This window comes from Tetrao urogallus, assembly GCF_951394365.1.
Source record: "Tetrao urogallus genome assembly, chromosome: 5".
Taxonomy (NCBI): Eukaryota; Metazoa; Chordata; class Aves; order Galliformes; family Phasianidae; genus Tetrao; species Tetrao urogallus.
Genome location: NC_136818.1, coordinates 22,999,126 through 23,022,347, shown reverse-complemented (window position 1 = coordinate 23,022,347; position 23,222 = coordinate 22,999,126). Strand labels below are relative to the sequence as shown.

The window sequence follows — 23,222 nt, the reverse complement described above, 5'->3', positions numbered from 1 at the left end:
AGTGCAGGATGTGCCAAGAAAACAGTTATTTGCTGCCTCCTCTCTAGCCAGTCATACAGAAAGGCTGCGTCAGGCAGGGGTTAGCAGCAGGGCAGGGTGAGGCCCTGCCATTGGTGAGAGCGAAGGTGTGGTATTACTGAGCAGGAGCTGGCTCTGAGCCCCTTGCTCTCTGTTTCAGCCTCTTTTTTTCCAGCCTCTTCCGTGAAGGAAGATCAGTGCTGACAGATGCAAGAGGTGTTGGCTGTTTCAGTAGTGGTTTCCCTAACACGAACCACCCCATTTACATGTTCTGATATGCTTCACACCACATGCAGCTATTTTTTTCCTGTGCTTTACACATGCATTTCTTTAGAAACTGCAGTATTTTCTGTTACGCTGGCATTACTAGGATCTGGCCAAACCCTGCAAGATCAGAGGTACATGCCTGGTACCAAAATCTTTGCTGATAGAAACAGTTCCATCTGATAAACATCTTAAAACTTCCTATGTGTGTGTCAGAAGTCTTTCCCCAGTCGCACATCCTCTTCCCCTGTGAGTGTAGTTGTAATGAAGGAGAGCTGCTCGCCTGCACAGAGCTCCTGAATGATGCATAATGGGCTGCCTGTGCTGGATGGGGCCTTATTCAGTCTCCTGGTGCCCTCTTACCTGTTGCTCTTCCTACTCCCCCCCTTGCCACGGCACTGAGGTGGCTGGGACAGCTCCCAGCACCTGTAGGGACATGGGAACAAAAGGGGCTGTGCCACCCCAAGCAGCGTGCAGACAACCTGAATCTCATGCTGCATGTTGCCAGGCCGACAAAAGCTGGGATATCTTGAGCAGGCTCCAGGGATGAGCCTTAAGATAATAGTTCCTGCTGCAAAAAGCTCCCTCTGGCTGCCCTGTTTCTGTGTCCATGCTCTCACAGAGACAAGTAGCCCTGGACTTGCTGGGCATACAGCTCTCCCAGCTCACTGCTGGCACTGGGCAGAACCCAGCTCAGTGCTGTGAGCTTGAGTAGTTCAGGCTCAGGTCACATCTGGAAGGAACTTTGGTCAAAGAAAATACATGGTAATTGATTTTACATTCACCTCATTCTTTGGAGAGGAAGAAACAGCTGCATGGTGTTTGGAAGGGAAGCCAGACGTGCAGCGGGAGGTGGGTTGCCAGCAGACACAAGCTTGTGCCAGGAAGGGGGAGCAGGATGCTGAGTTGCATTCCTGGCTTTATGGGGGAGCAGCTGAGGGGTGACACTGCCATCATAGGTCAGGGCAGCCTCGGGGTACCAATCTGGGCATGAGGTGATCTCCAGCAAAGTGTGAAGCCCTCATGTTGGTGACGTGAGGCATCACAGTTGCTGACCCAGAGGACGGGGCAGCGCTTCCTCTGACATTATTACGGAAGCTGTGGCTGAGATCAATGGTGCTTGTGGATTGTTGAGCGTTGGTTGCTATAAACACTTCTTCAGTGACAAAGAAAACAAACAACATCACCCGTTTCTCTGGCAGTGCGTGTGGGCGAGCCCGAAAGTGTGGGCTAGGGAAGCAGAAGAGGTTTTAGCAAAGGATAGGAAACAAGATGGGCTCAGAAACTGAACTGCTGCGGTTTCACTCTATGCTTTGTGGTTTCCTGCACAGAAGAAAAAAAGGAGAGGGGGACTGAAAGAGAGTGAGGGGCCCTCGGTTCGGCTGGTCCCCAAGGGGTAGCTGTGCTGTGAGGGATGTTGTGTTCTGCTGCAGAGCCCAAGCAGGAGACTGCAAGGACCAGCTTGGGACACCTGACCTGGCCCTGAATGCCCTCACCTGCTGTAGGCTGATGTCAGCATTAGAGCAGGTGTGTCCCTGTGCCCACAGACAGCCAGGAGACAGCATGAGCTGGGAGCCTGCAAACAGCATGCTGCCATCCGAGTCCCCCTCCAGAGGCTGTGCCCTGCAGCTGGCCTCAGGCACTGGTGTGGCATTTCAACTTCTCTCCTTTTATTTTCAAGCAAATTGAGAGTTTAAAGGGAGAAGAGAGCAAGAGCTTCCCACCAAACCTCTGTGCCTGTCTTTGGTGGGCCCTGCTTTAAGGGATCAATGCACAGAGTGCATTCCCCATTGCGCAGAGGAACATTTTGCTGTCGAAGTTAAAAGGGTGAAGCTCCTGAGAACTGCAAGCCTGCAGATGTTTTTATTTTAATGTCTCATAATCCTTCCTGATTGGTTTTTTATACTGGAAGTGCAGACCCCGCATCAGAGGGCCTGAGACACCAACGCCTGTGTTAAGCATCTGAAGCATCCGTCTGCCGGGAGCTGACCTCGGATTTTGGCACCACAGGACATTGTGCTGCGTTTGGGAAAATCCATCTTACTGCAGCTATTATTACAGTCCCCGTTGGGGACCTGCCGACCTGTGACTGCCGTGTGACGTGAAGCACGCTAAAAAACACGTGTGTGCAGTGCTGTGGCAGCCGGGGAAGGGGCCGCTGCCTCTGGGCTGTTTGCTGAACTGCTGTGGGAGGGAGGAGAGCGGTTGCAAGGGAAGCACGGCTGGATGCACGGCCTGAGGGCCTGGCAGGAGATGAGGGGAAAAACAGTGAAAAAAAAAAGGAAAAGGAGCTGGGTGTTTTCTCAGGATTAGGGCTCGCACCCCTTGGCACCGAGGAAGCTATCACAGCCTTTATCGTGTGCAATCGGTGTGAGGCAACGGGACGCGGCACGTTGCCATGGCATAGCAACAGCAAACACGGCCTCAGCCCCACTGAGTCACCGGGTGGCAACGGCCCCTGCTAACCGCATGGGGACAAAGCTGCTGCACCGGGAGGAAGGGGGAAGGAAGCGGCCTGCTGGAGGACGGCCATCTCTGCCTTCTCCCTTCAGGCCTGGACTCGGGGCTTTGCCCCTCGTTTGGCGCGCAATGCTGCGGGTGAAGCACGGCACGGCACGGCACGGCACGGCTCCTCCTGTCTGCGCGGCGCCGTGCAATCGCTTTGGGTGCGGCCACGAGGTCAGGACCAAGCGGCTCTCCGCCCGCCCGCCCGCTCTGTAGGGGTCGCTGCAGCGGCCGCTCGCGCAGGGCGGAAGGGGCGGCGCTGCGCATGCGCAGCGCTAGGGGCGGGAAGCGGCGGGCGCTGCGCTGCGATCCGATGCAACGGTGCCGGGCGCTGCCCGGCGCTGTCGGAGCGCTGTGCCGGGCTCTGCCGCCCTGCGCCCGGCTCGCTCCCGACATCCTGCGCTGCGCCAGGTTCGATCGGCCGCAGGCGGTGAGCCCGGGGCGCGACCCTCCCTCCCTTCCTCCCTTCGCAGCCCGTGTGGCGCTGCGTTTTACGAGGGCTGGCTGAATTCTAGCGGCGTCTCTGAGTGGGGCTGAGCTGTGCCGCACGTGGCCGTGTGCCAGCAGCCATTCCTCGTGTTCTTTTGCAGACGCTGGATTTCTGGAGGCTGCTCTATGTTCTCTTGAAACAAATCCACGGAGGCAAGTGGACCGAGTTGGATGCCATAGGTAACAGCAGCCTGGCAGATCACCGTTTCCATCTGTGCACTGGGGCCGTTAAGCACTCCATGTGTAACTGCTTTACACCACTGCCTTACTGTTGTATCTTGGCTGTGCTCTGGTTTGCCTCCATTATCCAGGAAATGGGGTGTTCTTGCATCTCGTAGGGTCTCCTGTTTCCCTTGGACGTTTCCCTGTATCTAGAACTGCAGTGGTCATATGCCATATTCTCATTGTGACAAAGCACTGCTGGTTTCTTAAATAACACCATTCCTGCCTTCAGAATACCTGACTTCAGGCTTCTGTCTGTTCAAAGATACCTCTCCAGAGCCCTTTTGCTATGGGAGGAATCTTCAAGGACGGGTTCATCTGTGATGGACATGCTTTCCCAAACACACCGATACTACTTAGAATCAGCCCTCAAGAGCTAAAAAAAACAACAGTGCAAATCTTAATCCTAAACTGGGAACTCTGGTGGCTCTAGGGATAGTGAAAAAAGAGCTAAGCATTGTGGCTGATTTCTCATGAGGAATGTGAAGCCAAGTCAGTGCAGTTCAGCTGTTAGCTCAGCAGGAAATCAGCATGGTTCTGTTACTCACAGGACTGCTATTTTTCGTTTGTCTGGTATGCCTTTTCCACTCATCTGCAGTCTGCTGCGTGTGATTGTGTGGTAAGTCAATTTACTGGCTGTCCACCACAGTTTAGTGAGGCTGCAATCTCAATCCTGGCTGCTCCAGTGCTAATTGCTAGTAGTGTTTGGAGGCAGGACTTCCATATGCACATGGCAGGTTGCTGGCTCTAAAGAGAGCAAACCCTATCAGTGCTGGTTGAGTGTCAGGGAAGAGTGCGTGGTTCTGCACAGAACTGCTGAACTGTTTTGGACAAAACTTGTTTAGTCACAACTTGCTGATTAAGCCTGAAATTCAGGTTGTGTAGCTGTACTGCTGTTCAAAATATGCTAACTACCTTTGCTTGGCTGAGAGAACGAGTTGCCTGGTGTAGATAGGAACAATATTTTACTTCTTTTTTCTCTGTCCTTGCTCCAGAGCAATTGTGGTTTTTCACAATTTATTGCATGGAAATGAAATGGAAGACTTGAGCTCAAGGACTAAATAACTTTCTCAGGAACATGTAGAAAAGTGAGGAACTGAGACCGATTCCTCCAATTCAAGCATAGCATTTGGTTTGGGCTTCCCTTTCTTTGCTGGTTTTGTGCAACCTATTAATTATCTTGTCTAAAAGCTAGGAGGGGACACTTGCTGTATCTCAGAGGAAGGCTGCGAAGCATCATTCTCTGTGAGTGTTGCTGTGTTTGTAGGCATAGGAACAGCCTTCTGGGAAAGAAAAGCAATATTTGTGGACTTGTGCTTTTTGTTTTTTTGTAAGCTAAAAGTTCTTCCAAGGGAAAAGCTCTGAACGAAACGAGGATAGAATGCTCTTCTTGATTTTACAGGACAGAGTTTTATATAAAAGTTGTTCCTTTAATTTGGCAAATCCTTTCGTTCAAGTTGCTTTCCAAGCTGCGGTCCCAGCGCATGTTTCTGTTTCAATTAATGGTTTTTATTAGGTTTGGAGCTCATTATGTAAGTGAATTTTAGGGAAGATTAACATTTGCTTTGAACAGAATAGCTGCTGGGCATTCTCTTTTTGTGGCTGTAATGTGATGCTGTTTAGAAAAACATTCTGCATTGTATTTTTAAATGGTTAATGGATTTTAGTGTCCCTGTGGCAGAAAATGAAATATTTGAAAAATATTTTGCATGCAAGAAAATCCACGCAGATGGATGTTTTAAAATGTGGGAGCTCTTGTGTTCTTTCAAAAGCAATGCAGAAACACCACATCTTTCAGTTGGTGGTTATTAAATTCTGCAAGTTTTGCTTTCTCCTTCTGGAAGAGTCTTTTCTAGTAAGAAGCATGCGTTTAGAAGCAGTTGACACACCACAGCCTCTTAAACATGTCAGGTTTCCCCTCAGAGGAGTACAAGTGGAATTCAGCTGTGCAGTGGCACTGTAACCTCACTGATGAAGTCAGTCAGGGTTCGTGGCTTCATGCAGTTCTTTTTTCACAGAGGTTGAGAAGTGGTGGACTTGGCTAACAGCCACACCAGGCAGTGGTGCAGTGTGCGTTTTGATAGTTGGAAGAGATGGTTCTTTTGCAGAGCTGCAACTCATTTTTTCTCGTACGAGGAAGAGGTCTGGGGCTGCAGTATAGCTCTTTGTTTGACAAATGAAGCAGAAAATGATGTTCTGCAGCAGCAGTTGTTTCCCACAGTGCCACCACCTCTGCAGGTGTTTCTTGCCTGAATGTGTGCAGTAATGTATCTCTGTCTGCTCTTGTATTTGATTTAGTCCCTTTCTGCCTCAGTCTGTGGGACTAATGCCTAACCCTTATTTGAGTACCTTCTTGTAATTCACCGAAAATAGCCTGTGGGATTTGTAAAGTGGAAGAGCACAGCTTGAGCACAGTTTTAAGAGAACTGAACCCTGAGGCTCATCCACAATTTGGCTGTACGTGCTGAACTTGCTTTTATAAATAATGTGCATGCGGAAAGGAATTAATTGGAAAGACTGTGTGGGTCTTTCTATATAGATTACCTAATCCTAATAAAATGCCAGAAGAAAATGTTGGCAAAGAGGGGATATTTGAGTGACTGGCGTTATCTGCTATCTGCGTGGTATTTTTGCCTTCTCTCTTGGCTGCACATTTTGGAAGAATCCATCTTGTTGTGTGGTACTTATATAGTTTTGAGTGCCATTAATCTGAGGATCATATCCTTACAAGGCAGAGCATTGCAGAGATGAGGAAAACTAAGTGGCTTCTGTAAGGTCCTTCAGCCCTTCTGGAAGGGCTGTGTGAGCCCCTGCACCTGATCCACACCTTGGCTGCATGCCCACAGCTGCTGCCTGATGCCCACACCAGGTACCTCCTTGTTAGGAGGGCAGTGTGTTGCAGAGAGACAGCTGAAATGGGGAGGTGAAGGGTCAGAGCAACTCCCTCAGTCAGGTGGTGAATTGCCTTGGTGCATCTGGTCCTGAATGAGGAGGGAAATGACAAAAAAAGGGGGAAAAAATGAACAAACAAAACCCCCTAGCTTGCTCTCTATTCCTTCTCTTTGTTAGGCGATTTCTTGGGGAGCTCCTTGAACTGCAGATGGCAGCACATAATGCTTCTTTGCTTCAAGAGGGAAGGAGAATAAGTACTGATGATCCTCCTTCCCCATGGAGTACTTCTACCTTTACCTGTTATGGCAGTTTGCTTCTTGGCAATGAACGATGTGCAAAGAAAAGGAAGGGGAAGCTAGAAAACCTGGCTAATATGAGAATGTTCAAGGGTGATCAAAACAAAATTCTAAGAACTGAGTGCTCCCTGTGATATATCCATGGCCAGATTTTTAAGCATCTGCAGAAAGAGTATACAGAGTCATGTTGGTGTCTGGGTTTGTCTGTGGTGCAGAAGCAAGCTAGGTTTAAAACCAGTTGTCTGAATTGTGGTTAGTGTTTCTGTCAGGAATTCATTTATAGCTTTCATGTGGTCGGTCATATATTCCTGCTCCTAGATGTACAGTGACGTGCATAGCATTTCCAGCTCTGCATTTGCACCGAGGAGCACTCTGGAAATAGGCATCTCCTTAGGGATCCACACTGCCTGGTCTCTTAAAGCTGTTCAAACAGAACACAAAGGGCTTGATGGCTCTTAGTGCCTATCAGTTCCTCCCAGCCTCAGCACAGCTGCAGCAGTGCACTGCTTCTATATTGTTACTGGCACGGGACACTTTGGGTTATAGCTCCTCACTCTGTCTTGGCTTTGTACTATTTCATCAGGTAAGAGCCCCTTAACGTTTCTCAAATCAAGTTAAATCAACCACTTTTCACTGTGAGATTCCCTCATAATTAACAAATTCCTTTTGAGAGCAATGCTTTTTTCCCCTTTGTTTTTGTTTTGAAGTTGGTCATGCTGTGCTTTTTGAGCTTCAGCAGTCAGTGCCAGACAAAGACAGATCACAGTGTGTGTGACTGTTGAGGGATGGTTCCAGCACAAGTGGCCAAGAAGCAGGAAAACTAGTGTGTAATGTGATGAATGAGTATGCTAATTAAGGACAGCAGTGACAATCCCTGATTGTGTGAGGGCTGTACCTTTTGTTGGGATGTGTGCATGTACCTTTTTCTTTTTTTTTTTTTGAAGCTTTACAGAATAGGTGAAGAGCTTTCTTCCTACTTTTGGAAGGATGCCTCAACTGTATCAAACTGAAGGTTCCTCTGGCTCCAGCCAATAGTGACAGCTGTTGAAAATGGATGGCCAGGATTATGGACAAAACCAGGGACACTTCCAGGAGGTTATTCTTTCAGCTTCCAGAAATTTTATTTGCCCACATTATCATTTCTTAAAATGCTGTTCTGTACTTGTGGTCTTGTTCTTTCTCTTAGTTTTTCTCAAGTCTTCCGTAGCCCTTCTGGGACTGAAGAAATGGAGGAATACTGTGAGTTTGAGCAGTGGGGTCATGGTGGATAGAGTTAAGTATTATGTCCCTCACTGTATTCTGTCAGATTTTCTTTCTAGATTGCTTGCATTCAGTCTCCTTTTGTATGCTCAGGGAGGTGAGTAATATTGTCAGAAAAATTGTATAAGCCAAGATAGTGTGTAGTGGTCAGCCCTGAGCATGCTACCATGTCAGTAGAGTTTGAATTGTTCTTTTCCCTTGTGTGCACCACATCTGCTACTCTAATGCTTGGACTCACTAAGTTCTGCAGTTTTTCATAATCTGCTTTCTGTCATTATCACATTGCCTCTGTGTCATTTTGAGTTAGTTGAACAGCAGAGGTTTAGCTCGTAGCTCTCTTGTGAAACCACTGTGTTCCTGTCCTCTGATTCTTAACTGCTAGTCACTTGTTGCTGATGCAAGCCCATCTACTGGCTTTTTCTTCTGCTAGTTGAATGCCTTTGGGAAAGCTAAATCTGCATCAGTTGAAAGGTCCTTAACTACTCACTGATTGTTGCCTTCATAGAACTCTGGTAGTGTATTCAGCAGGACATCTTCATACAGCTACTGTTGCTTCTTCCCCAGCATATATTGGTTATCATCGTGGCCCTTAATTGTGTTCTTTATTACAGTTTTGACTACTCAGTACAGAGCTGAGGCTTGCTGGTCAGAACCTGTTTTTATAATAATTTTATCTTCCTTTCCTCAGTATTTCACAGTTCTGTAGTGCCTGTCTTGTAGCTGTCAGGAAAAATTTGCTGGTGTGAAGGAATATGAATTGGAGCATTTCTGAGAGTTAAATAGTCCATGCTGCACACATTGCTGCTCACCAGGTTGTGTTATCTCTGCCTGCCCACTGTTGCTTAGAGATTTGAGACTCCTATCTCCAAATTCCTGTTTCATTCAGGAGTCAAGTGGCTCAGAGTATTTAGTAATTCATAGCGCGCTTGGTGGCTCATAAAAAATGGATGGGTGAGTTGGAGTCTTGGTGTAGTGGGGATGGCTGTTTATCTGTTTTGCTTTTGTTAATCTCCAAGAGGACACTACTGGCCTACTACATTCTCAACTTTGAATTTCCTCTTTTCCTTTAGCAGTAGTTCCCGTAGGTCCAAACAGGGAAGCATAAAGAAGTTTTTCCCGTTACATTCTTCCTTTTTAATTTGCTGATTAAAGTGCTCCAGTCTCTGCTGCCCTCTATTAGCCTTAGGCTTGATTAAAAATCTTGCTCTCAGAGACAGCAGCAGTTTCTGGAACCAAACGGGTGAACACGCTGAGTAGCACAGTGTGTTATTCTCAGTTGTTTTCTTCTTTTCAGATACCCAAATTAGGTTTGTCAAATCAGCGTTGTGGTACCATGGCTATGGCAGGCCAGAACTTTATCAGCTCCCCTCGGATGGCTCAGCAGGAAGTCGAGAGCTGCTGCTGGCATTTTCCTGGCTGCTGCACAGGACGAACCTCTTGGAACGGCTTTTGGCTCGGAACAGAGTGAAAACAGGGGATGAAACCTCTGTGTGCACGGTGAGCATGCTTGTGTCCTTCCGCCTCATCCATCCGTGCTATCACTAGTGTACTGCACACTGTGGGGTATCTTGGGAACTTGACAAGTAAATACCCTGGCTTAAAAGAAATAAAAATACTGGAGCCTGTTTACTTTCTCTTCCCTAAACTTTGTGCAGGTGATTTGAGTTCCCTCTTTTTCTCAAACTCTCTTCCCTACATGAGTGCTGTGATTTTGGTTTCTTGCAGTATAGATGAGATCAGTGTGGAGGAATGGAGGTAAGTGAATGTTGTTGGTCTCTGTTGCCAGACAGTAGGCAAACAGGTTATTTCTGAAGTCTGGGGCTGTTGGCATTGGGTGGAACAAGTAATCCTAAGGCAAACAGTATTAAAAAGCATCAAGATCTCAAATGGCAGCTGCTATTGTTGGGGTAACTAATGGCCTTTTAGCTTCCTTAAGAGGTCGATGAGGTATGCTTGTGTTTCCATAAATAAAAAGATATTAGCATATAGAAAGCCTGCTCTGAAGTAGGCTCAGGATAACTGTGTCTCTACTTTGGCTACGATGTACATGATCAGGGAGGACTAAAAAAAAAAAAAAAAAAAAAAAAAAAAAAGCAAAAAACCCAAGCCCACAGCCTCATAGAAGTAGTATTATCAAATTTTATAATTTTACACCTGTTCCTTGTGTTTAAGAGCATGTATTACTATATAGACATTTGCTTTGGTATATAAACTGAGAAGCCGAGAGGCAAATGTGGTGCATTTTTTCCATGTTTTTACTGTCTCTGCTCTTGACATAGTTGAACACAGACTGAGTTTATGCTGATCCCCTCAGTGTGTTAACGTGGTTGAGGTCCCTCTAGATGGATGTAAATTTGTTCTAAGTCATCTTCATCTATTAGATGTTAATTGCTGGTAAGTCTGGTTCTGAATGATAAGCTCACAGAACTGTCTCATTCCTTGGCAAAGGACAATGTAGGTGATGAGTCCCACGTGCTTGTGTCTGTTAATGTTTAAGACCTTGTGTTCTACATGGTCATGTAGATGTGCTCCCCTAGGCTGCGGACTGCATCTTTTCAATGTTAGTTAGGGGCAGTTCAGTTACAGCTGTTAGTGGGGCTGGCCAGCCTGCCAGGAACAGAACCTCTGCTCCCGAGTGGAGGATTTACCACCTGAATTCCATCCAGCACTTGCTCCTGTTGAGAACCCGCAGATGCTTTCTTTCTACCCAAAGTCCTACTTCACAAGGGAATTTAGAAGGTGAGAATCAAGCTGGAGCCCAAGCCTTGACACCCAATCTACATCAGGAAATCTACTAGTAAGGCAACAGTCTTTGTGTTTCACTGCTGTGGCGATAAACTTGTGACTAATGGCAGAGAGTTGAGGAAGTTACGCTGTAGGTGCAGTATCCGCAAAAGGAATTCAATGGAAAGCAATTAAAAGGGAAGAGTTGCCTTTATATCATCATTGTGAGAAAACAGACTGCACTTATACACTGCCATTGGTTGCTTCACAAAAAAGGGAGCGGTGGTGCACTCTGGTGATCAAAAGGGCACCTCCAGACCATAGGAGAAAGACACTCATGGTGAATGTTTTACTTTGAGCATCTTGGTTCTGTTTTGGTTGTGTGGTAGTAGATTTTTTTTTCTTTTAGCACATGATTTCTATCACAAAAGAGTGATGACTGTAGTGTAGTAGCGGCGTGAATTCAGGAGGTAGAAAAATGCCGTATTATGTTCTCTGAAGGACTTATTTTTGCCTTTTCCAACATGAGATGAAAGAACTGTGGTGATACAACGTTATCTTGTATGTCCACACAGAGGTATATGAACCATTTTGTTTACTGGTGTGCCTTTCATGTCAATTCCAATCTGCTCACCTGTGTTTCTCAAAAAGAATGCAATACATGTTTCATATACATAACTGTCCTAAAACAGTGTTTGCAAAGGCTCACAAACCCAGCGAGGTTCTTAATAAGCCAGATAAAAAGTTATATATATATATATATATATATATATATATATTTATATTTATATATGGGAGTTGGAATTAGTGTATGTATGTAAAGATTGCACACTTTAATGACAACATCTCTTGTTCGGTGTTCATCTAGTAAGTTTTCGACATGAAACTTACGAGTAATAAAACAAATAAATGCAGTTGGTCTTAAGGAAGAAATGTTAGATTGTAATTGTGGTCCTCTTTGTGGTTCTGTACCACAAAGAATTTCCAGGGAGAGATCTTATCATGGAGCTGATCAGCGAGGCGTTACAAAACCAATACATCTGAGCAGTAAGACCCAAGCAAGTTAGGACTTAAAAGTGCACAGTTAAGGAAATAAGAATGGGTGTGAAGGAAATGGAAGGTGGTTCAACTCCTTGTACACCACTCACTAGACCCTGTTGTTTGCGTAAAAGTATGATGATTATTGTAGTGTTATTTTATGGAGTATCTTCATGAGTATCTTCTCATCAATCAGAATGATGTTTTAGTTCCTAAAATTATAGTGAACAACAAGAGGTGAGATTGAAAGTTTGTTACCAGGCATCTTGTGGGTTAAAGTACAGCCTAAACAATTGAAGTGCTGGCACTTTGACTCTGTGCATGGTAAATAACAGGCTTTTTTCTGATACTTAAGCTGAAGTGTTGGAAGATACATAACAGATGGTACAGACATTTCTAAGCATGTCAGAGATGTAGTCTCTGCAGTTGTAATTCTCTCTTATTTGAATAAATGGAAGAAAAAGGCAGGGCTACTTGAAAAAACATACTTAGAGAAAGATCATGAAAGAGCATTTCTTTCTCTTTCTTCTTCATTTAAAGCAAGTGAAGTTCACAGCTGAGAAAGAGCCTGAAAAACATTCCGTCACACAGAGCCTTTTTTAAACATACTATAAACAATTGAAAATATTTTCTTGAAAATGTTGCAAAACAACAATCCATGAAATACTATTTGGTTCCGTGCACTGCTGAGATCTCTGCCAAAATCAGCAAAGCATGAAAGCCAGCGCTTACTAACAGAGCACATCTTTTGATCTATTAGAATAAATGTGAAGAAAGCCCCCCACCACTGTGTCTTCATCTAAAAAAATGGAACCTGAAGAGCTGCAGCATAGCAGTAGCTCAAAGGGATGCGTTTGTGGTTTGCTGTTAAAATGCTGTTGGAGATCCACAAACGTGGACTGTTGTGTGAAGGGTCTGTTGTATGAAGAGGAGAGAATGCAGCTAATCCCTAAATTAAGTGTGCAGAGATGTTCTGACCATTCTTTCAGGCTGTATTTGAAACAAAGCCTACCAGCAATGAAATTGCTGATAGTGTGCCAAATACCCAACAAATCAAGGGCCAATTAAATTAATTCATTTCATTCCAGATTACCACTCTATGGCCTTTTCTTCTCCACTGTTCCTTAGCAACATGCTTTTTTTCTCTCCTGCAAATTGAACACTTCCATCTGAAGGATTTCAGCCAGTTATTTATAGAGGGACAAGGGTATGCTTGACACATGATGGACGTGGAGCTCCACTGCTGCAAGGAATTCAGAGCCTTAAGATCCTGAGCTAGGAAAAAGCATTCAACAAGCCTAATTTTACACACGCTTACATCTTCTGAGTCAAAGGTTAAGTGATATCTGAAAGTATTAGCTACATGGTGGTAAAAGTATGATGAAAGGCTTGGGGTAATAGGAGGTAGTGCTTAATGTATCTAATGTAATTAAAAAATAAAAATAATCTTGGAGTAGTTGTTGGCAAGGACGGATATGTTGGCACCTTGGGTGATCGTATGGGCTGACTGCTTGGATGTGTTAGGAGAATCCTTCAGGGCACCTTGTCTTATGGGGCCTCCAGTGCATTTCCATTGCAAGGTTGGTGCTGCAGGCTGTTGTGCCAGGGTCTGGGATGCTTGCTGTGGGCTGCAGCAACCTGCAGTGCTGGGGGAGCTGCTGCCCTCTGCAGCCTTCCGTCCATGCCTCTCCTCCAGGTTATGAATCTTAGAGAAGGGGTGGAGGAAACAGTGAGGAGAGCTGCCTGAAGCCCACATTGCTGTACAGGAGAGGGAGGAAGGGCAGGTAGTGTATGCTGGGCTCTGGCCTGTGGCTGCTGTAGTTGAAGTTCATTCTGTGAATTGATAGTCCTGCTTTGTCAGCATGTTGGTGACAGCAGAGGCGATCAGTGGAAGCTCAAATCTTGCACTAATCAACTCTAGAAAAAGTAAAACAATTAGAGGAAATCACTAATTGTGTTGGTCCTGTAAAGACTGGAGTACAGCCTGAATTGGAGGCTCACATTGATTTACGATGCGTCTGTTTTGGAATTCTAGCCTATTGTTTTTGCTTTAAAGCACTGGATGATTAGTTGTTAGACATTGTCTTGAAAGGCTTTTTACACTCTCTGTGGGTTTCTGTCTCAAATAAGTACCGCAGAGATGTTGAATTTAGCATCTTTTGTTGCTTTGGGTGACTTGAGGAATAATCTTGAGTGCTGTTCATTGATTCCACATGGAAATCTTAGAGTACGAGGGAAAGTTTAAAAACAAAAAACAACCACATCTGAGTGATTCTTCCTTTTGCTTTCTTTCCTATAAAGTTGGTGGATTTTCTGGTCTATCCCAAGGTGTTTATGAGATCCCACAACCAAACCCAGTGTTCCTCCAGCAGCCACCATGTCTCCTTAATTGAGACTCTTGAGTTCTGGAGGTATGGGTTCCTCCATGAAATCAGGGTTCCTGTATCCTTTGGAGCAACTCTGCTAGTTACACTGAGTCTCTGTCGCTTAACTGTTTATGCTTGTAGCCTGCTGACGTGTCAGTGACAAAAGCTAGTACAACTGTGTGATCTTCACCCAAGAAGGAACATGAGGAGGAGGATCTTGAGAGAAACTTGATGGGAGCATTGGCTGGCCACAGTTAATAGCAAAATAATAATAATAATAATAATAAAAAAATATAGTGTTTACGAACCTTAAAACAGGGTATGGAACCTTAAGAATGTGAGTTCTGTTGCTCTTTTTTTTTTTTTTTTTTTTTTCATTGAACCTGTAGACTTGGAGAATTCTCATGTTGTCTTTCCATTTATTTAAGAAGCAGATTATTGTTTGATATAAACTTGCTTTTTTAGCATATCAAGGCTTTTTCCAAATTTGCACAGTGGCTTGTATGGATAATAGCAATGCTCTGTGAGCAAGAATTCCTTCTGTTCCTGGGAAAAATACTGCCTGTACTGGTATTGTTTCAGCAGCTGAAATTAATTTATGTGCCTAGTAATTTAATTATGTGTGAAGGCTGTTGAGTTTTTAGATAGGGGCAGTGATGTTACTTCCCTCATTATCACCAAGATACGGTGTATAAATACTTGTTCTTGGTTCTGCTAATTCCTTCTGTCTGCTTCTTGCCCTCTATTTGAAATTGGACTCCCCTCCCCTTTTGTGAATGCATAGTAATTAACAAACAGAGCTATTATGGCTATTGTAGTTGGAATTTGTGTATGTCTTTCTAGCTTGCCAAAGTGAACTTAGTTTCATTACTTGTAGTGTTTATTGGGAGAATGAATCTAAACATGTGTTCTGACTCTTGGGTTTGCAATTTGATTCCCCTTTTGTTTGTCACAGTCTAACTTGGCTCACTGGCTATTTCCATTATAGCATGAGCCTTCTGCCTGGTTGCTCATCTTGCTGTTGAAATGCCTTTCTCTTACAGAAATCTCATCCAGCACGGCTGTTCTTAAACCATATTGCCGTATCAAAGTGTGAAAGCAGTAGCCAAGCCTGATGCTACTCCCCAGCAGAAAAGCAGGAGGACACCTTTAGCACTAGTGTCAGTAAATATCAGTTTTCTGCTTTTTTCCCTTCTTAATGTATTACAATGTCATGGAGAGTAGGGAATTTTATTAACCTATTGATTCTTACTTGTAATCGTAATTACTTTCCAGATCTGTGCAGCCTGTATCAGCTTGTCGGCTTTCATTTTTTGATTTGCCTCCCCTATTCCCTGTGCTTAACACTTCTGCTTTATTCGACCTCTTGTCTTACTCAGAACTCCTACCATTTATCTGTTTTGCTACTACCACTGCCATATTACAGTAGCTGCTAATGAACACTCTTTTTAAGAGCCTGAAACCTAAATAGAGGGCACAGGATCCCTAATGGTTCTCCTGCAGAATTTCTCTCCTCTAATTTTTGCCAGAAAGCACTGGAAGACTTTTAGTTAATATTTATTATTGCTTGACACAGCGAATACACTCTTACGATTTTCTCAGACACTGTGTCAAGTTAAAACACTCTAAAAGCAAAGTCTGAAATGATCAAAAAGACTTGTAATTTAGGCTTTTCGCAGTCATCATTTATTGAACTTGTTTCTTTGGGTAATGTCTGGATTTCAAATAAATACAAAATTACTTGTACCTGTGATGTTATGGCTGGTTTTGGATGGGGCTCTACCCTCAGTCACTGGAGTCATTTGAGGTTTCACAATTGGAGCTTCCAATACTGAGTGAATACTGAGTGCAAATATGAAGGCATAGTGGTGCAAATGCACCAAGTGATGAAACCGAGTGATGTTAAAATGTTTCAGTGTCTCTCCTGCCCTCCGTTGGCAAGGAGTGGGCAGTGCCTTTTGATTTAAGTAGGAAAATCCTTCACCTCTGGTGTCCCACTTCTTAAGTGAAAAGGGTTCACTTTCATTGCAGGATCTTTGGAAAGAAATCACTTATTCCTCAGGAGATCCACATGGACGTACAAAGGAGAGCATGGCAGGCCTTCTTGCCTATGGCAGAGCTCTGCCTTACCTCTGGTCCAAGGCAGCTACTGTTTCTTCTTCTCTTGGCCCCTTTCCTCCAGACTCCCTGCTGATGGATCACGTTGCATCTCTTTGTCTCACTGGATACCCTCTGTCAAGCTGCTTTCCCACAGTGGAGCTAAATGGATGTGAGCAAACAGGACTGCAGTTGCAGGCAGAGGAAGTGTAGTGCAAGACATTATCTGTACTGCAATTTGTTCAGCCCAGCAAAACGTGGCATTCTCCAAGTGAAGGTCTGCCTTGTCACGTGTTTGTGTGTTTGACTTCTTTCATCTGGATGCATAATGCAGTCATTTTGGGACTTGAAGTGTTACTTATAGAGTGACACCCTCGACCTTGTAGCTCCAAAGATGGGCAGTGCTGCTGTGCTGTGTTAAAGGCATAGTGCTTTTTCCCTCATGCAGAGCTTCTAAGCGAGGCCTTCTGAACAAGGAGGGCTGGAATGTGTGACTCGCTCTGGTGCCTCAGGCTTGTGGCTATTGCCAGGCAGGCTTGTTTGAACAAGGCAGCAAGAAGTAGGAGCTGTGCTCACATTTTGACTTCCCTCAGCATCTTCTTTTTCACTCTTTGCCAATGAGATACCAGCAGAGCTCTTGGGAGTGCCACAGAGAGGAGCAATTTTTATAAGAGACATTGAAATTTAAAAGCTGAAAGGTCTTGCAGAAACACAGCATTTTTCTTCTTCTTTTTTTTTAATCTTGCTTCCAAATATGCTATGAACATCACTTCTACTTTATGAGCACTTTCTTTTTAAATGGAAAACATGCTCTTCTGTGCTAATATCTGGATATTTAGTTGGCATGTTGGTTTCTTACAGCACCAATCTTTCCATGCACAGAGCAGTCTGGATCCTTCTGTGTCTAGGAGGAGAGTTAATTAGCATGGTTGATGGAGCTCTTAATGAAAATAGTGTTGTCCCTTTCATATTCCTCTATTCAAATTGTTCCTTTTCACGTTTTCCCCTCCCACAGATAGATATATGACTGAATTAGGAAAGTGTGTCTGATAGTCTGGTATTTCTAGCTACAGTGCTTAAAAAAACAAACAAACAAAAAAAAACCCCTACCTCTTTAAAGCTGTGTAATTACACTGGTTAACATATGTTATGTCACATACAAACCATTGTCTGAGTTATGAGCAGTTCAGAATGAGCTCTCAGTAGAAGCTTACAGGAGCGCTTTATTGCTGTGATTTATATGACTGTTTTGCCTTTCGCAAGCCCTGCAGTGAGCAATCTAGAGGTGTTCCTTTGGGATATGAGGCTGTGTGTGTACTGTAGTTGAGATCTGAGAGTAAATAGTTTCTATCTAGGCACAGGTTACCTTTAGTGGAAGTGAATACCAGGGGGAGCACACGTTTGAGGGTTTAGCTGACTGTCGCTTTCTGCTACACCACTCAAGGGTTGCTACCCACTGGGAATATGACTTGGTGCATGTATCCCTGTGCTAAGTGAGCTCCAACAAGGCTGTGTCTCTGTGGGAAGTGAGCTGTTTCGTGGCTATCCAAATATGGAAGCAGAGATTTGGGCCTTGGGGGATTTGGAAGAAGTATGGGGAAAAGCTGCAGCAGGCTGGGGCTGAACCAGAGCCTGCCACCGCCCTTCCCTTACCAACAGATGGCAGCTCATGGTTGCAAAAGAGCATCTCCCAGGGAAGCAGCCCTGCTAGAGCCCTGCTTTCACAGCAGTGCAGGCAGTGTGGGCCTGTTCCTTGGGTGCACCAGGCAGAATGAGGCAGTGCGTTGTTTCTTCAGAGTGGTAACGACATTGGTGCGAGGGTATGTAAGCATTAAAGTATATGCATGAATTGGGAAGATGTTGAAGTGTGAGCAAGTTGCATGATGTGGGGTTTTCCTCGTTGTATGTTGTAAGGTCTCCCTTGAAACTGTATGGAATTTCCTTTAAAATACTTTTTGGAGTTTAATTTATTTGAGGCATATCTGTAGAGCACGGTCAGCCCCACAGTAGATCAGTAAATTCTCATATCTCAAATGGAGCTTGTAGTGCAAAAATGCTCCCTTCTCACCTTGCTGCTTGTGTTGTTCTTTGAACTACTTATATGGCAAAGTACTTGTCTAATTTATCTTCATCCACTGTGGGTAGAGTTGCTCCTTCATTTCTAGTAAGATGGGATTGCTTTGTATCTCAGACCAAAAAGAAAAGCTTTATTCCTGCCATAAGCTGAAACTTCTTAACCTTTAGTTTCCCTCTGATCAAATCACATATAAGTTGTTTGCTCAGATACAAGGAATGTGAAATAACGTTAATATATCCATGTATCTTTTTCTCACCCTCCTTTCTTCCTCCCCTTGTTTGTTTCCTCCAAGTACTTTTATATATCTGGTGGCCTCTTTTAGTCCACTGTGCTTTATGACTCTGACTCACTGGCACCAAGTGCCTTTGCCATGAGAACCATTGGCTCTTTTTGTGTTTGCTGCCTTGTGTAACTACAAGTGCATTCACATGTTTTGGGAATGATCTGGCATCTTTTTTTTTTTTTTTTTTTTTCATAACAACTGGACATGAAATAGCCTGGGGAGGAATGCTCAGGGCAAAGCTTGTGGTGCTGGAGACTGAATTCTCATGACTGTATTTAGCTCTGACCAAACCCGAGGTGCATTTATGCTTCATTCTAGCTTCTGCTTAACAGCTGTGCTAATCCCAGGTGCTCTGCTGAGTCTGTATTGTCCAGTTGGACAGGACTAGCTCTGGTGTCACCGGTTGGAAAAGATTCCAGCACTGCAGTGAGGTATGCATACATCCTAATGTGGCTTTTGTTCTGCAAGCCTGTGGTTCTGGAAGCAGAATCAAAGAGAAACATTAGCTAACTGTTCATAAGCAAAAAGCTTTTCTGATACGTGACTCTGAAGCTATCCCTTCCAGAGGTGGTGTGGAGCAGCCCAAGTGAGAGGAGGCTGTTAGGAGGTCTGGGTGGCTGCTGGGCTGCTTGTCATGGCTTTGGTAAAAAGCATGCAACTTCTTTGTGTCAGAAGTAAGTGTAGGTGTGTGCCCAAATCACTGCATAGATTAGATAAATTCACAGTTATATTTGAAGCTAAGACCCTAGCTTGAGTTGGTATTTTAGTGATTTTTCTCTCACTGGGAGAGCAGTAAATAGTCTTAGATGGTAGAGATGGCTCAGGAAATTGAGGTCACAGTATAATATGCAAGACCTTGTTGTTTTTTTTTTTTTTACCTTGTTTACTTTACGACAGGGTAAGTATTTCATAGCAAAAGTAAATTTTTTGTGCAGTTTGTGAAATAAATAATAGAGTTCCTGTTAAAAAATGCATTGACTAGCTTCCTTATTTTAATATTAATAAGGCAGGTCGCTACAATAAAATTAGCTCTGCACGGTGTTTGTCATTTTGCTGCCAAAGCTATTGAGTCTAATGCCATTCCTTCCTGAAATGAATCCCCAGGAGATCAGTGTTTGTGCCATTCTCAAACCTCTAGTTCAGGGGAGCTGAACTGCAGATAATGGAAAATGAGTGTTTCAGTCTGGGAATCCCAGATACGAGAGTAGGACAGAGGCCTTTGACCTTGTGGCTCTCTGGCTGCTTGTTTGCAGCATTTTAGTGCTGTTTACATCTGTGTTTTCTCTGGTGTGCTACTAACACCCAGCCGCTTGGCTCATGTTTAGGGACAACGTGGTAACCGTATCTATACAGTGTCATAGTTCAGAATCCTTGCCTGATGGTGACAGGGCCACTGAAGCACGTAGGTGCTGTAGCTGGGCCTGCAGTGCCCAAGAACTCAATGCCTTTTGATTTTGGAGCAAAAAGCTTGTGGCATCTGGGGAAAGAGAATGACATTGCACTTGACACAAAGGGGATAGTCTTTTTCCTTTTCTTTTGTTTTCTCTAAAGACACATCTGTGCCTTTAAAAGGAAAAGCCCTTTATGAACCCTGTGCTGCTGTGATTTATAGCACATATTTATCTGAGCCATGGAACAAAGGGAAAAAAAAACAACATGTAATCTTGATACATTTTGTTGTGTGACCAGACCAGCACTTTTGTGCTTATAAATAATAGGAACACTCATTGTATTAGAGGCACTATCAACTGAAGCAATAGGTTAAAGCAAGCATTAGGTGGTTGTTTGATCATTGTTACAGATACACATCTGCTGAAATCTGCATTTAAAGCAAGATTAATTAAGCTCTCTTCATTTTGCATTTTTGCAGTTTGCATTTTTAGTTTAGGATCCAAACTGGAATTATATTCAAGCTTTGCCTGCCAACTGAATTTTTAGAAGATTTTATTGAACACTGATGTCTGTGAAGCAGGGGAGCACATATGTTTAAATACTGCTGAGGTCTATGGGTACAAATATCTGCTCAACTGTTTTCTTGAAAACAGTCATGTTTCAAGTAGACTTGAAATTTCTACTTTAAAGAAGAGTCTTGAGAATCCAACAGCTGGGAAGCGCTTCCTTAGCTGGACACTGCCAGTTCTGAAGCCCCAGGCTTTTGCAGGTCTGTGCTATTTCTACCTCTTACAACATGCTGTAGTCAAAATTTGGATTTATGGATTGTATTCACTGCGTGTACTTTCTGTAGGCTACGTGAAGCTGAGAACTTTAACCACCCTTTAAGTGGTGTTACTGTCATCAGAGGTAAACCAGCCCATGTCTTCCTCCCATTTGCAGAGTCTTAGCTGAAAGCAGAGAGTCTGTTTGGAAATGGGAAGGATCTTTGTGCAAGAGGCTGGGGAAGGTACAGCAGAAATGTCTCACTTTTTGTGATTAGCCAAGGCAAAATTGCATCCAAAAGGTGAAGGTATTGTTACTTATTTTTTTGCAATTGCAGAAGGAAAATGGGACAAACTGGACAAGGCACACTCTTATTCTTCCTTCCAAATTACTCTGGAGAAAAGTCAAAACAAGGCTATGTGTGACAGTTGCCCCTCAGTCTCACTCTCACTATTACAGAGGCTGAAAATGTTCCTGCAGACTCCTGAGCAGTGTTAGCTGCGTGGTTATTTCTTTATCCCCATTCTGCAAGAAGAGAAATGCTAGATGGGTAAAAGAAAATAGCTGGGTAAGCAAAGGCCCGCAGTTTTGTCCCTATATAAGGCATCGGTTTATAAAATTGGGTCACTTGGTACAGCCTGCAGCGCTTTCAGAAAGATACTCGAGGAACTAAATCTGTTTTTTATGTTCTCTGACTTACTAGGACCTAGGCAAAATGTGATTTGTCCATCTGAATAGAGAGTATGCTTAGTGTCTCAAGATCAATCTGTGTCTTCCTGAGCATGGAAAATGAAAGACAGAAGAGAAAGACAGTCCATTTCATCTTAGCTGTGAACCTGGTATTTATTCCAGAGTGCTGAAGTTTGGGGAAATTTTTAGCTATTTGGCCTGTGTTCACTGCTGAGTGATTTGAAAATGTTGGAGTTATTTAAAATATGTTGGTGTTCTCTTCTGCTTTTAGTGTGAAGAGGATCTGTCTTACAGTGAGAAGGATACAACTGAGATGGCACCTGGGCTGGAGAACAGAGTCGATGTTCGATACCTTCAGTGGTTAAATGGGAAGCTGAGGTTCCAGTGGCGGAGTCTGCATGCTCAGCAGCAAGAGCAGTGCAAGCTTTTACATAAGGTAAATGATTCTTCTAACCCACTGTGGCGTTGTTTATTATTTAAAAGCCTTGTCAGCTAGTGCTAAATGTATAAATTATTCTTGTCTGCTAGTTCGGCATTTTCTCTAGTTACAAGTGAATTACTCTAAATATAAATACCCCCACCTTTCCCCAGTGAGGCAGAACCATGAAAAAATGAAGTATGCACTGTGTTTGTAAGGTTGTAATTGCTGTATGAAAGTCTCCCTCACAGGTTGGCACATTAGTCACTTCCATAACCAGGTGGGCTGTCACCATTTTCCTTAGAAAATGTCTGGTAGAAGCATGACAGAGCACTTGGCTCCCAAAGACAAGTAGTGACTCAAGTGTTAGTTCATCACAAATGTGCACTCAAAATTCTGAGCGCAGATGTTGAAAGTCGTAGCAGCAAATTAAAATGCATTTTCCCTTTCTGCAGTACTAGGGAGCATCTGAACAAAACCCCAAAAACAATTTTAAATCAGGAAATGTTCATTCTCTACCTGGCTGAGATTCCAGTTCTATTCCCATTTGCTTATGGTGGTTTTTTTGCCCATCTCAATGCAGATATCTGAGAAGCACTGTGCCTGCTTAAGATAAATGCATCCTGCATTCCCAAATTTGACAGCAGTGATGACTCTGGAGACAAGTTTAAAAAAAAAAAAAAAAAAAAAAAAAGATAATAAAAAGTTGTAAAAATAGTTCTGAAAGTTATTCAGTAGCATTTTCCTGATCCACTCTTGCCTTCTTCTCCTTCTGTATGGAGCCACTTGCTATTGTGTGTAGAGGCTCGACAAATAATCTTTTCAAGACTCAGAACAGGTTTGAGAAATTTCTCCTCGAAGAAAGTGTATCAGCAAGTCGTCAGAATCAGAACAAGAGGGTTTTGAATGAAGATACCTTCTTTGCTTTAATCCTGTGTGTGACAGAGCAAGGCTGAAAACTATAATGAGGTTACATTTTGTTCTTTACATGAATTGATTGCCGGGGAAGATGTCTGATTGACAGCCCTAGGGAAAGATCAGGTGCTGCGTGTGCAGCATCTAAAATAACCTTTTGCTTCTCATTGCCCACTGTGAATGTGCTTTTCTGAACTGCAAAGGAAGATAGCAATTCACCTTAAGTGCAGGTGCAGTCCTTGGCTTTTGCACGGAGATTACAGACAGCCATGCTATTGGGAGAGGTGACTTAATGATGTAAAACTCCAATGAAGTGTTCTCCCCTTGATAAGCTACCTCTATTTGAGGTATGCTGATTTTTATAGTAGGTGAGGCAAATATTCCATAAGTCATCATCAGTGCTCTGATTTATCTGGTACTTGGCAGGAACAAATCGTTAGGCAGTCTCGATACCTCAGGTGCAGTTAATGAGAGCAAGGAAGAATTAAGAGCAGGTCAGAGCTGGGGCCTT

The 23,222-nt window shown here is 43.8% G+C and overlaps 1 protein-coding gene across 1 annotated transcript in view; it reads left to right on the top strand.

Annotated features, from left to right (window-relative positions):
• Positions 1 to 3,100: 3,100 nt before the first annotated feature.
• The window catches only part of TEDC1 (tubulin epsilon and delta complex 1), a gene marked incomplete at both ends in the record, with an annotated part of 63,933 nt that continues 43,811 nt past the window's right edge, over positions 3,101 to 23,222 (top strand). Inside the window, 4 exons of the mRNA XM_079536055.1 lie at positions 3,101 to 3,217; positions 3,378 to 3,456; positions 9,241 to 9,443; positions 21,650 to 21,814. Coding sequence (XP_079392181.1) covers positions 3,101 to 3,217; positions 3,378 to 3,456; positions 9,241 to 9,443; positions 21,650 to 21,814 — 564 coding nt within the window. The remainder of the gene's footprint in view (positions 3,218 to 3,377; positions 3,457 to 9,240; positions 9,444 to 21,649; positions 21,815 to 23,222) is intronic.